At 42.2% G+C, this 14,578-nt stretch overlaps 1 protein-coding gene across 6 annotated transcripts in view; it reads right to left on the bottom strand.

Moving 5' to 3' along the window:
- Positions 1-14,578, bottom strand: part of elavl4 (ELAV like neuron-specific RNA binding protein 4) — a 64,970-nt gene that overhangs the window by 30,399 nt on the left and 19,993 nt on the right. For 5 of the 6 annotated variants that reach the window (XM_023821375.2, XM_023821379.2, XM_023821377.2 and 2 more), the window contains exons 2-3: positions 3,634-3,720; positions 234-474 (exon numbers count right to left, since the gene is read on the bottom strand). In XM_023821375.2, the coding sequence (XP_023677143.1) occupies positions 234-474; positions 3,634-3,720 (328 nt within the window). Of the gene's footprint in view, positions 1-233; positions 475-2,644; positions 2,781-3,633; positions 3,721-14,578 lie in introns of those variants that run through there. The other variant, XM_023821380.2, reaches the window with a different exon arrangement.

The raw sequence follows: 14,578 nt of genomic DNA, 5'->3' as shown, positions 1-14,578 counted from the left end.
GTATTTGCTTATACAAAATATGCATCACACCAAAATCAGCCATTTGGTGAGTTGTGATTCCCATAACCATCTTCCTCCAGTTTTCTTAGACTTTGTGTCCACAATAACATTCTACAGCACATTCATGCTGTCAGATAGCTAACTTAGAGGCTATTTTCCTCTGCAGGCGAGTCAGAAATCTGGCTTCCGTGTGGCTGGGTACCCATTGCCGGCGCCCCACACCCAGGCTCTACCTGTGATCTTGTCCCGCACTAGTTTGCAGGACTCGATCTCCCCGATGCTGCCGAAAAGGCTGCGGAACTCTTCCTGGGTCATGTTCTGCGGCAGGTAGTTGACGATGAGGTTGGTCTTGCTGTCGTCGTTGGAGCTGCCGGTCTGCATGGGTGACGGGCAGCTCCGGCTGTTGCTGGATGGCCCATTGGCCGTGGTAGCGCTCGGCCCATTCGTGACCTGAGGCTCTATGTTGCTAATTATCTGCAAAGAGGAAGAGAGAAAAGCAGGGAGATGGTCTCTTAGAACAGCGACTGGCAGGAGCTCTTCAGCATCCAGTGAAGGTTGCACATTCCCAGCACCAAATCATTACAAAGCCTCTGCTAATGCTGCAGCACGGACCCAAGCGGTTAAATATCCAAATAGCTAGTTTGGTTTCTAACGTGTTCCCTCCTCTCAGACACATTTTGACTCTCTTCTTGTGCTTTGATAGCTAGCACACTCAAGGTAGGTAACGAAGCGAGGCCTTCAGTGCGGCACCGCTGTCGTGGCGGGACAATATCTGTTGCTGCTTGAGAGTTTCTGCTCGAGATCAGGTGTTTGAAGTGGAGTCTGCTGCCCCAGAGGGAGTGAGGAGTGAAGAAAGAGCCTGTGGGACGTATCCACCGGCTAACGCTCATTTTAAGGTCCTCACTGCCGCTAAATGTATTCAGCCATTTACATAAAATTGGTGCTTAATTTAATAATTTGCCTCTTCTTTACAGTCAGCTGACTCCCATCTTCCACTTAAGGAGACGTTGAAGCTAAAAGCATGTAGACTGGGTTGTGTTTTTGTTTGGGATTCGGAAAGGAGGGGGCCACACTGTCAGACAGCAAGCTGGAAAAGCATCTCCTGTCAGCCACATGCAGGGCCAGTAATACCGGGATTCGTGGAGCGGAGCGTTCCGGAAACAGACTTGCAGACTATGTGTGTAGGGCATACTCTGGCTCCCGATGATTTAATAATGGTTTAAATTTAAATTTGCCATGAATATACTTGATCTCCAGGGAAAAAACAACAAGAAAATAGAGAGGAAGGAATGGGGGGGTTAAACGGCTGACTCCACCCACATGTTTAATATTCAAATCAGTGTGACTGTGAGGTAATTTCAACTCAGAAAAAAATCTTTCCTTCTAGTGAAAGTATGAAAACTCAGGCAAAAAGACCTCGGCTGAATTTCCAACATGATTTATTTTTAATGTATCTACCTTACATAATAAAATATGTAATGTCACTAGAACAATATTTTAAAATTAAGAAGTAGTAGTAAAATGTATTATCTATGACAGGTCTTAGATAGCCCTCTCATATATGTAGTAAACTCAATACAATAAAACTGAGATAAAAATGTGCTTTTTTGCCTAATTTTACGTACCAGTATATTAGAGTTTTACGTATATCAGCATGTTTGCATACAGGCAAGTGTAAGCTGCCATCTGGCAAAATAGACAGCTTTTAGAAGAATTATGGTTTTCTTTGTTAAATCTTTGGCTTTTTTTCCCACAGTGGTAAGTATCCAAGATCAGTCTTTGTTTTTTTTAATTCAAATTAATTTTTCCTTGGTTTTGTTTGTTGTCTCTATGATATATTTACATGATACCAGGGATCATTAGGATCTGTTTTTGTTTCAGTTCAAATGGATGCAGTCTGTATGGAAATGAAAGCAAGAACTCGCATCTGGTGTAAATGTTTCCTGAACAGCTCCTGGTTTTTAAAAATATGTCGGTGATCATTTGGGGTCTGGAGACCTTGCTGGACCCTCAACTGACTAGCAGCTGGTCAATGGTTATGAAACCCAGAGAGGCTCAGTCATATCACAACGCTAGTGGATTTACATATTATCCCGTGTTATAATTTACTTTATGTAATGTGTTACAGAAAAAAGGTGCTGTTTTATTTTTTACAGAAGAATAAATTACAATCTATGCAGTGTTTTCTCCATTAACTATTTATAATCAGGTGCAGCCCAAATAAAAAACTGTACCCATCAAAAATGACACCTATTTTTCTTTTAAACAAGCATCAGCAAAATCATCTAACACCTGTGGAACTTAAAGATACATTCTACTTTTTAAAAGTAAAAACTGTTGTAAAACTCAGATGCAGCATGGTAAGTACCCAATGTTATCGTGCCGATAGCACTAGTAAAGGAAAAAGCTTCTACTGAATTGAGCTCCTAGACGCCAAGAAAATGAGAAATCGTTTCTCGGCACAAGAACATGCCTTATAATAAACAAACTAACTTTATTATCGGAAGTTGCTACATTTTTTTTGGGATATATAATTAAATTGGGTTGCTGGCGTATCCCACAAAGCACTGTAAATAAACGAATTTTATCTTGCCGGGATGTTAAGTAAAAGGTTGACGGAAGCACATTTTAGACCACGCTGTACCTGCCAAATTACGACACGTTTATAACTGTCCATCAATCCTTGGCGTCTCCGAGTTCGCCCGAGTGAGATGGCAGCCAAAGTCTGAGCCCGGGCACCGCGGCTGCACGCAAACGGGGCTCCCAGCTAACGCATGTCTCTCTAGAAATGCGCTTATATTATATTATAGGCGGTTTGTATTGTACGGCGGCTCCGTCAGTATCAGGAGCCGTGTGTGTGGGCTGCGTTTGTTTGCTTTTATTCCAGGCGGAGCCTTGAAAGATTTTTATTTTAAAGAAGAAAAAAACATAAATCTAATGTGACTGAGTCATTCGGAAAAGAGTCTCCAGAGATTAGCTATTTGTGGGAGGTGGTGCAGGGAGGGTCGTGATCCGCGGGGAGCGGGGGGGGGGGTTGGAGGGATTCACCTGACAAGCGTGTCCGGGCAAGCGGGGCAACAGGGAGGGGGCTCTTCTGAGAATGGTTAAACTCCAGGGGTTTCACTTCCTGCACCTCTGTCTTTTTACGTACCAATGCAATATATGCAAATGTTACGTTTCAGATTCTGCCTAAAAAACTCGAATAGCAGAAACAGTATCACAACGTAACATGTCCATACTGAAATAATTCTTCATCTATAATTTTAACAAATAGTTCAGTGTTGAGACACGCACACACACTCTATCTATCTATCTATCTATCTATCTATCTATCTATCTATCTATATATATATATATATATATATATATATATATATATATATATATATATATATATATATATATATATATATATATATATTTTGTTTGCAGGGCTAAAAACACCTTTGAAAGATTTTTGTTTATTATTTTTCAGGTATCCACCAGTATCCATCTTATTTGCAAGGCTGCTGTAGGTTTTCTGCAAGTTCCATTTTAAGTTGTCAGAAGCCCACTGAAGCATCATGAGGCTACTCTCTCAGCAGAAAGCTCGCGGGGGGTGTTGGGTAGCAGGCCATGCGGTCGTCTCCTTACCATCTTTGGCTGTGTCAGCAGCCCCTTCTCTGCCCAGCCCTGTAGCTGTGGGAGTTCTGCCTGACGCCACTGTGTCTCTGTCGATCCCTACAGGAAGTTTCAGGGTCAACATTTAACACGGCGCTCTCTCCACGGCCCGGTGCTCAGCAGTCACACTAAAACACACAGGTGGCTGTCCTTTCGGCATCATCTGCTCTGTCCGGAAACGGCGGGACGCCGCATTATTGTGTCACATTCTGATTTTCTGGGAATATGGCTCTGAAATAATAGATATCGGGCGATCGTTCAAGGCAAAGATCAAACTGGGCTGCTGTGTTATACCAGAAATGTTTGGAGAACTGGAAGCTATAAAACAATTTAGGAGACACTGTATGAATTTGTATGACACTATTCATTATTTTCCAGTAGATAGTCTCCTAGCTGAAAGAAGCTATATGTCTGTTTGGATGCTGTTTAAATGACAACATGGTGAACAGCTAGAGAGGAATTACCAGTGCATGAGATGGACAGCAATTAAGGCTAATAATTTAGATGGGATAGTGCTATCATTAAACCATAGCCTGATTCGTTTTAGGGGTTTGCCACCTGTGTTTTAGTTTTAGTGAAGACTGCAGGTCACAATATCACAATCTGCTATATGATTTTTAATACAAACATTATATACACACAGTCATGTCAGCCTCCACAGTTACATAACAAAAAGAGACTGCAGATTTTGCACGTTCAAGGCCGCGTCGGACTAGCATGCGGCTCATAAATGAAGGCAGCGGTTGTCCCCAGCTGCCGGGGCACCAGTCAGCATCACCCCTCCGCCTCCTACCCGCTGCCCACACGTACATCAGCGACATTAGGATCTCTGGGAGGGTGTAAAGCCCATAGAGAGAGCACACACTTGCTTTCAGGGAAAACAAAACACATGCCTGCAATCAACCAATCAGAAGCCAGAAATGATGCGACAGACACAACACACAGTATGATACTCAGAGTTGGGCCTCAGAGATAAACCCACCATGCACATTTAAAGTATGCTGTAGGAACACTCAGCACTGTAAAGCATCTCAAGCCTCACAAGTCTGCAGTGTGCTGAAGCGAATGATGTCGCATTAATAAAAATGGGTATTAAAATGAATGCAATAAAAAATGTACTGTAGTGCTCCCTCATCCATGGGGGAAATGTTCCAAGTCTCCCAGCAGATGTCTGAAGCCAAGGAGATTACCGAGCGCTATACTGACGTTTTTTTTTCATATACATACCTACGACAAAGTTAAATTAGACAAAAGACTAACAACAAAAATCAATAATAAAATAGAACAATTCAGACAATATACTGTAATAAAAGTTATGTGAATGTGGTCACGTGCAATACCGCGACAGTGGATTTCATAACTGAGATGGCTAGTAGGTGCCTAACGGGCGGGTAGCATATACAGCGTGGATATGCTGGACAAAGGGAAGATTCATGTCCTGGATAGGAAGGAGTGACATTTCATCATGCCACATTTCAAAATGTATGAATTGTTTCTTTCTGAAATTTTCCAGGCTGTGGTTAACAGGCTGTGTAGTTAACTGCAGGTAACTGAAACCGTGAAAAGCCAAACTGCGGATAAGGGGGGGGGGGGGGGGTACTGTAATCTTATCTAAAAAGCATGCAGCATGCAAGCAAAGTATAATGACGCATTACGGCATATCAGGATGCATCCTGTCTGCATTTTCCTTAAAATGTCATCCCACAAAATAATAAAAGTCTCACCTCTTTCGTCTGTTTTTTAATCCTCTCTCCCATACCCTTATCTCAGAACCTGAACCGGCTGCTTCATTCATGCCCACACCACAGATTTGCAACGAAATATAAAATTCAGAGCTGCACCTCCATTGCCAAGTCGTCTATTTATTCCTAATGCATTCCTAATTTGAATTAACCGTAGACATGTTAGTGTGAATGGCGCCCAATAGCGCCAACTTCGACATGGATGCAATACATATCTGTGCTCAGGGAAGAACACAGTTCTCTGTCGTTATGGCGTAATGGCTGTTTTACGACAATGGGCCGAGAGTGACGGTGCCTCAGTCTTGCGGTGGAGTCCAAAGGGTATGACACGAGCTGTGCTCTGAGGCAGACCTTTGCGCCTCTTGAAAACGACCGCGTAGAAGTGAGTGTGCATGCCCCCCCACCCTGCCGTCCATTGGTGTCCCCTGACTCTGCGGGGACTGACACAGCAATGTCAGCCTGGTGTAAAGCGCAGGTCACCCGGAATGCGTGTTTGACATTAAATTAAATCCATAGATACGAGGAGCGACGTCCACCAAACTAATAAATGAGATTGTTAGTGACCCTGATCAAGACAAGCATGGCCTCAAAAACACAAACGTCCTATTACTGATAAGAAAGTTTACAATGCAAATATTCAGTTTTTTCTCATGCATTTTTTTCTCTCTGTGGCTTTAAACTGTATTATGCAAACATCTTATTATTTTTATATAACTCAACAAAAAAATTAAATATGTCCCAATATCAGAATATATTCAAAAAACAGCAATAGCTATATCACCAATGTACCTATGTAAATTGCTAGCTGCGTAAGCAACTCCTGCAATAGATAGGTATACAAAATTGGCATGTCGTTATTAAGGTTTTATCATTAGAAACATTTGGTAATTTTGTACACAGAATTGGATTATGGGGAAGCAGATGGGATGGAGTGTTTTAAGCGGATGCTAAAGGGGTATTAGCAGTACTTGGTGAAAGAAATTCCTCAATAGTTAACACTCTACACGGCAGCTGTGCTGTTTCGTGTTGAGGTCCTGTTGATATATTTCATATATATTTTTTTCTGCAGTTTAATAAAGGCTGAATATAATTAGGCCCAACAGGATAATTTTACTGAAAAGGGTCTCAGTCGTACAATGCAGTGGATTTGTGAGCCTGTGGTGCCCATGGTCCTGGGATACCACAAAGCCACGGCCGGGACATGTGCCGGGTTTGCAAATCAGAACCGGCACGGTCCCATGAAGGAATTGGCCTTGGCTGTGCTCGGATTACAGTTAGTTCCAGGACGGGTTTCTGGGGAACCACCAGGAACTTGACTGTCAAAAATTTGCAATATAGCAGAAAAATCCATTGTGGCAAGTTCATACAGATATCCGCTGCTTTACGAAAGTCAGGCGTTCCTGTGAAACCTTTCATAAGTTGAAATGGAGTAAAGTAAAGAAGCCATTACCATTCATTTATATAGTGGGGGGGGGGGGGGGGGGGGGATGAGCGTTCCCAGATCTAAAGAAAAACCTATCAAATCATACCAAATAACATATTAAACCTAAAATAACACTAGCATATAGTAAAATCAGGGATGATATGAAAAATACTCAGCTTATATAAGGTAGAAATAATGTATGTGCATACATTAGCTAATCCGAATCAATACCGTCATGTGTCACTTAGCGACAGCTAGGATACGTTGCGAGAAAGGCACCGTTAGCCGATTTTGCCATTGTGAGAACATCATAGAGAGTAGTTACACAAACCCATATGGTACAGCCTACTACACACCTAGCCTATACATAATGATAAAAGGTACAGTATTGTAAATACATAAAGCAGTAATATAACTGTTTCTGATCATTATCAGGTATTATGTACTGTGCATAACTGTATGCGCTATACTTGTGTATGTTTGTTTATATAAGTTTGTTTACACCATCACCACAAACACATGAGTAATGCGTTGTGCTACGATGTTACTACGGCTGCGACAGCTAGGCGATAATACTTTTTTTCAACTCCATTATAATCTTATGGGAACACCGTCGTACCTGTGGTCTGTCACTGACCCAAACGTCGTCATGCGACGCATGACTGAATATCTAGCATTAGCTCGCTGACAAACTAGTGCTGGCGAAATAGTTACAAATTTCCGAAAAATGGCGCACATAGATGATTGTATCAGTTCAGAATATTTTTATTTTAAAAACTGTGTATACACACAAAGTTATGTATATTATAGTATTATAATTATATATTTACTGACCTTCTAACCTATGTTATGCCACATTACAGTGAACCGACCTTCAGTCCCCTTCCAACACGTGCTTCTCTGAGCAAAACGACGCTCGTTCCTCAGCGCGACACCGTACCCCGGTGAGTCGGCGCCGGTGCGCGCGTGTGGCTTGCACCCCCTCCCGAAACGCACATCAGAAGCATTCCGACAGATTTGTAAGGCTCATATCTTTTTACATGAGGTCAGTGGAGTTCCCTCTCGCTATCGATTTTTATTTTTCTGTCTTTTCTCATATAAAAGATTCCAACGCTCCCCGTCCGCCCGGCGGCTCTGGGCTCCTCTGCATCCTGCAGGTCAGACGGAAGCTGGTCGGGATCAATCAGGACAGCAATCTGGGAGCCTGTGCTCCATGGCTGCCTGCCTCCGCTCCCATCGATCGGCAGCTGCTTTGCCAAATGGATTTTTTTTTTTGTGACTCAGAATAATAAATGTTCCAGTATGTAAGCAATTTTTCTCTTTACTTTGTTTTTACTATTTTTTTCCCCTCATGAAGTCCAGAGTTTCATGGAATCAATACAATAAGAGATGCTGTTTGTCTCCTTCCTCTCATCCCCTGGTGAGGCTCCAGGGCCAGAGTTTGGCTCAGGGTTCAATTAAAAGCTGCCTCAACCTCACTATCACCCTGAGCAAGGCCTACATGCAAAGAATAAACCAAGGCAACCATCCTTTCATAATTTATAATAAGACATTAGAGCAAAAGTGTTTAAATATCTCCAGATCGACTGATCTGTCAAGAAGAAACCAGGGCTAGTTAACTTCAAATTTTATATATAGTTTGGGGGATGCTGCACAGACGAATATGACTGTACCAGGATCAGTTTACTTTACCATCTTAGTAAATCCTCAATGCTGATCAATCGTACATGGTTTCCCTTTACGTCGGATGATAATCAACATGTTTTTCACTACAAAGGTTGCAAATCCTATTGAGTGAGACAAATTGCTAGCCAGTTTCAGTTTTACCCCACTAAACTGAAAAAGATAACACAAAATGAAAGGATCCTTTAGGATATAGTTTTTGGTGTTTAACTAAGCGAACGCGCGCAAACCGCTTTCCTCTGGTTAGGAACAGCTTTCCCCGGCTCTGCTTAATAACCCAGCCACTGAGTGATTCCCTTTGTGTGATTCCTATCACGCTGAAAACATCACATCAAACGGCCTCCATTCTGCCGTGCGGATGCACGAGGGGAAGACTCGGGGCCTGAATTTTCCTCTCTGAGGAAAGGTCTTCTGACTTGGGGAATTATGAGCATAAAAAAATTTCCACGTGAAAGCACGGAGCTTTCCTCGAAGGCTTTTGCTGGGGACGAATGCCCTGTGCCATTTCTCAGATGCCAGTTCAGAACCAGGCGCCAAAGAGGATTTTACTGGACCGCAAGTCTCCTGGGCTGAACTCTACAGCTCCATTCAGGCCTGAACACACTGCTGCACCTGAACGTCTTGCAGCTAAAAAAAAAAAAACATTTTCACAGAGAGCGGTTTCCCTGTAAAGGATGCAAAAATCCATTATGGCTTTTTTCTTTGATGTGTGCCATCATTTAAGGAATACCGGGTACTTCAGAGGGACATTAGCAGAAGCAGCAGTCTTGTATGGAAGTGCAGATAAAGCCTAACATGGCTGAAGGCATTTGCATATGGCGAACTGCTCAGCACAAATCCTACAGCAGTGTGAGCACGAATCAATTCTGAGGTAACAGTAGAGGTATGGAGCACTGAGGGCTCCTGTCCGCTCCCCTCCCTGAGCAGAGGGGAACTTTCCTGGATGCTGGCCCGGCCCCGGCCCCTTCCCCACCTTGACCTGTGCAGATCGGCATGGGAGAGGCAGCCCACGCTCCACTGCTACGTGCTGAGTGCTGCGCAGTGACACAGGCGGCACAGCACCCACTGTGCAGGGGTTCACAGGTGCCCAGAATGCAGGAGAGTAACTCTCATTTATCATTCTCATCATCATCGTCAATTGACAGAGGCTTATTACTATTAGTGATATAGGCAAAATTAGTTAATTACTATACAATACATAACCGAAGAGTGAAGTATATAGACATGTTTAGTATAGTGTCTACAAAATAAATTGATCATAACCATCTATTAATCTATCCAACACCATAACTGCTCAACCAATATGGAGCTGACGAGTATTAACAACAACAACAACAATAAGATATAGGGTTTCCTGGTCTGCTTTGCAGGAGCCCAGGTGTGCCCTCAGACTCATAATTGGGTAGGAAGGCAACCTGGATGGTGTGTCAGGCATCAATCAAGTGCTAATTAAAATGGGCTCTCTGAAAGCCGCAGGGGTGCCGCCCCTGGGCCGCCATGTCATAAACAAACAGGAGCACAGCTCTGCCTTTGAAGCGCAGGAGAGCAGGGCTATTCCAGGGAACAGTGTTTCTCATAAAAGACTCTGCTAAATGGGCATGTCCCCTGGGTGGCAGACCCCCTGTAGGTGCCACATCAGGGACAGAAAGTGGGCCCAGGTCAATGACTGGCCCCCGCTGCCCAAGCTCACTGCTGCCCCCTCCAGGTCCACCAAACCCACAGCTGCACAGGCACATGATCAACCCTCGGTGCTCGGGGTGAAGGTGACCCTTCCGTAGAGGAAGGAGGTCAGCGGCAGGTTAAGAGTGAGGCTTCGCTCTTCACCAGGACTAACCCAAGTGCAAGTTCCACACCAGCGCTATTCTGTGCAAATGGCGCTGGTTCCACTGCGTCAGCACCAGATGTCGCGCACGCATCCCTACAGGTAGCTGGCAGGTTGCAGGTCACTGCACCTGTGCAGGCCATGCGATTTCCAGCAGTCAGCTACTTTTTTCGCTAGTGACTTGCAACGGAGACTTTATTCTCAGACAGCGTCATTAGCATACCCGAATTCCCCAGCAAACATATCAACAAGAACAGTGAATTCGGCTTTGTGTGTGAGATCAAAGGGCCAAGAGATTTCCTTTCAAAATGCAAATACCACATTATTTCTTTCAATTCGCAAAAGTGATAGGTACCTCTTCAGAACAATAGAAGTCCATCAAAAAACAAATGGCAGTCTTTGAAAGACCACTGGAAAACTATTTTCCACCAAAAACTGATAAGAGTAAAGGAGAGTTCTGCTGTGAGCTAGGGGCAATACTCCAAGTTTTAACTTGGACTAGTCCGAAATTCTGTGGTTCTTTTGTAATGGATAGTTTCACACTTCACCTATATACAGACCAGGATGCAAAATGAGAATTAGAGCATAGGAAGGTAATGTTTGAACGATTAAAAAAGAAAAAAAAAACACTACTTAAATCCAAACCTCAGCCTGATCAGCTACAACAAGCAAAGAACTGATATATAATATCAGTATAAATTGCCCAAAAATTCAGTATTTCAGTAAAACGGATCTAGCTTATTGTGGGCAATAATACTTATTTTATTAAAAACAACAATACGTAGCTAATTAGAAATTAGCCCACCTATACTGATATTTAAAATTTAAAAATATATTAACACAAGGTCCTTTTTGGCTTAATTTACCCCTTCTGGTCATGTGTCCAAGTGACAGACGACAATAAGCTATAATAGTTTTCAATCAGCAACTCATAGTATTTCATTGTGGACACATGCCCTGTGTACTGTAATGGTGTGGTCTGCATAATCCCATAGCAGGGTAACAGAAACAGAGTCAGGCCTTTGCAAAAGCATAAACAGAAAATCTCCAAATCGCTTAACTGCTCGTTTTCTCACACACAGAGTCAACATCGTGCCTCAGAAATGTGAAAAGTGTGTAGCTCTCCTCCAGGCCAGAATGCGCCTTTGATGAATAGAGCCGTTTGTGAGGATGCTGTCGGTGGGCACGGTGAACACAAAGCACGTGGCAGGGGCATTAGACAGAGAAGCGCAGTTTGTTACGGGACGGGACGGGGACAGACACAGATACGTAAATAAAGGAGCACTTTTGGCGGACGACAAAACAAACAGGCGAAGAATTTCACAATGTGTCCAACCCATAGCTGCGATGTTAACGGCTGAAACAAACAGCTATAAATAATTGATAGGTGGATCTGACCAAAAGCAGAACCTCAGGTCACCTGACTCTCAAGCTGTTAAGCCAAAAAACAGAGTCTGGATTCACTGATGTGTTTTTATGGTTTTTAGGGTGATCAAACTGTGCATTTACCTAACATTGCTTCACAACTCAGCTACATCCTTCTGATCACTGTATGCCAGTACTGAAGGCCAGACATCGAATGACTTAAATGCAAAATGTGGTCAAAAAGCAGGACTGATGTCCAGCAGCTCTATGCCTAAAACGTCATTCTCAGTATTTCCAGATTCAGGACAGTTCCCATTTAAATGGTGTTACCGTTCTTACTGTCTCAATCCAACAGCCTTGTGTAAATATTTTTCGACGTGTAACTTGCTGGGTTTTATTAAAGTGATCTGCTGGTCTTGTAAAGGTAGGGGCCATTTCTTAAGTCAACATGTTACATTGTTTGATTAATTTTCTATCTCACTCATTTTACAGTTATTATATTTGAACAAGTGTTCCAGACAGTCACCTGTATTTGCTCATTTTCTCCATATTTTCAGTTTCCCCAGGCAAACGGGGCCTAACTAATCTAATGCCTATACGTGAAAAAAAAATCCAAAATCATCACACATTTATGCTATAAACATACAGTGTTTGTGACTAAATTATTGTTTTATTGGTAACAGTAGCTCTTTGCTGCAGACACATAATTTCAACTAACCCATTTTGCATGATATTGTGACTTATCCATTTCTGCTGCCAGACTTATGAAATCTGATATCAGTTCCAGTTATATTACATTTTAGACTTTCGTGCACTTTTCCAGACAAGTTTTTATAAAGATCTGCCTATCTTATCTTTTTTTCATAGCAGCCCGGACTAAAATTTAATCCATGTTTTCACTTTTGGGCAGACAGTGTTTTTCCTGAAATTTATGTCGACAGCTTTATATATATGATAGATATGTATACGTATCTTATCATAATTTAACAGTCAGTCTCCCTGTTGTGTTTATGACGCTTTCTTTTTATTAATCAACCCAGGACGGTGAGTTGCTCTGCAAGAGATATGAATGTTTAATGTTTTTATTGGCATACGAAGAGCTGCTGTTTTGGGGATGACCTTGAAACATCCTGCAGCGTCTCAAATATGCACCTATTTTAATGGCAGTTAAAGGAGTTACTGTAATAATGATTACTGAGACTAACACTATTTTGCCCTGAAATGCAAGAATTCAGTGTTGTGCAGTTCAAACTCCATCCATAGGAGAACATGCCGCCGACGCCCTTGACTGTCGGGCCACCGCCAGAGAAAGGTATAATTCCGAAAGAAGGAAAATTCGGATTTCTAGGCTTCTCAGCAACACACAGCATTAATCAGAATTTTTGGGTTTAAGGGTTATGTATGTTTCCTCTCTGATATTATTTTTGTGTATGCATATTTTGACTGGGAATGCTTCTGTTAAAGGCAGTGGTGAGCCGACCCCGACCCTGTGTTTATTAGTGCTAAGTAATTCCAGCTTATTATCATCTGTCTGTGGCACTTTGAATTCCTGCCAAAGGAATTAGCCTCGTGCTTCTGAAGCCGGCTCCTTGCACAGCAAAATCTCTTCATTTCTGCTCGCTGAAGGGGGAACGTAGATGAATACATTTCTGAAACCATGCAGGAATCCCATTGCATTTTTTGCCTAAAAAGTTGCTTTGATATACATGTATATTTAGTCTTATGGCAAAGAAATATTTAAAAAGCAGTCATGGCTTTACTGCAACTCATTTTTATCCTTTCAGCATATAAACCTTATAAAACTTACTGCCCTACAGCTGCCCAAAACAGATGTGGACAGTTTGGTATTTGATGATTACAGAGATTGAATAAGAAATTTGTCATGCAAGTTGGAACTTGAACTATTAATATATTAATATCAACAAAGATTCCGCAATACCTTCAAACCATAATAGTCAAAGCTATGGTGCCCTATATGAGCATATCATTGATGTGCTGGCAATGATGACAATTAAACGATAGGAAACACCTGCGTGTTTCAAAATCAAGCAATTTTACAGTATATTCTGATGAAACTATCTGAAAGCTTATGTTCCAAAATGGATGTGCACCAAATCTATGAAGTTAAACCTTACAGTATTTAGTTACACGTCGTTAACTTTTACTTCTCTAGTTGTTTCATGCAGTTTCAGTTTTATAAATTGTTGATGATAAGATCCTTAACACCAGCTGGGCGTGCACTACAGTGTCACACTGAGAGTCCCAGTGCTGAAGGCGGCGCTGCCTGCGATCGCCCCCCCCTGACCCAGGCCATATTTGGGTTCATTAGCTGCCACTCAAACAGCAAAATCGTAGTGGGTGGGAGTCCTTATTTATTTTGAAATTTTTATGTTGCTTAAATTTATCTCATATATCATTTAAAATATTTATTAATTATATATTTATATTTTGCATCCATACTCTTTTAGACATCGGAACACCATTACACCAGTGGGTGGCGTAAGAGAGGGTATCTAACTGGCGAAGTTACTTGTAGACTAACTTAAAAGGACCAAACAAACAGAGCCGTCATCTCCTCATTCAATTAAATGAACAAACAGAACAAATCAACGCAGAGATCGTTTTGTCTACTTTGAAGATTTGCCCAAAAAAATGAAATGTTTGAGAACGACGTAAGTCTTATCTCTGAGACGTGGGCAACATAGCCATTGTGAAGACCAGAAATGAACAGTTACGACAGTTCATACGGCCATCACCCGTATCCTCACTGTAACTACTGCAGATTTTTTGTTAAAATAAAGCAGGTGAGCAAGACAGACGCTTCAGGCAGATGTTAGCAGTGAAGGCAGGACTCATACTTAGTGCGTCACACCAGAATATTCC

Source organism: Paramormyrops kingsleyae, chromosome 15 (genome assembly GCF_048594095.1).
Source record: "Paramormyrops kingsleyae isolate MSU_618 chromosome 15, PKINGS_0.4, whole genome shotgun sequence".
In the NCBI taxonomy this organism is placed as follows: Eukaryota; Metazoa; Chordata; class Actinopteri; order Osteoglossiformes; family Mormyridae; genus Paramormyrops; species Paramormyrops kingsleyae.
Note: the sequence above shows the minus strand (reverse complement) of the source record. Positions and strands in the feature narration are given on the sequence as shown.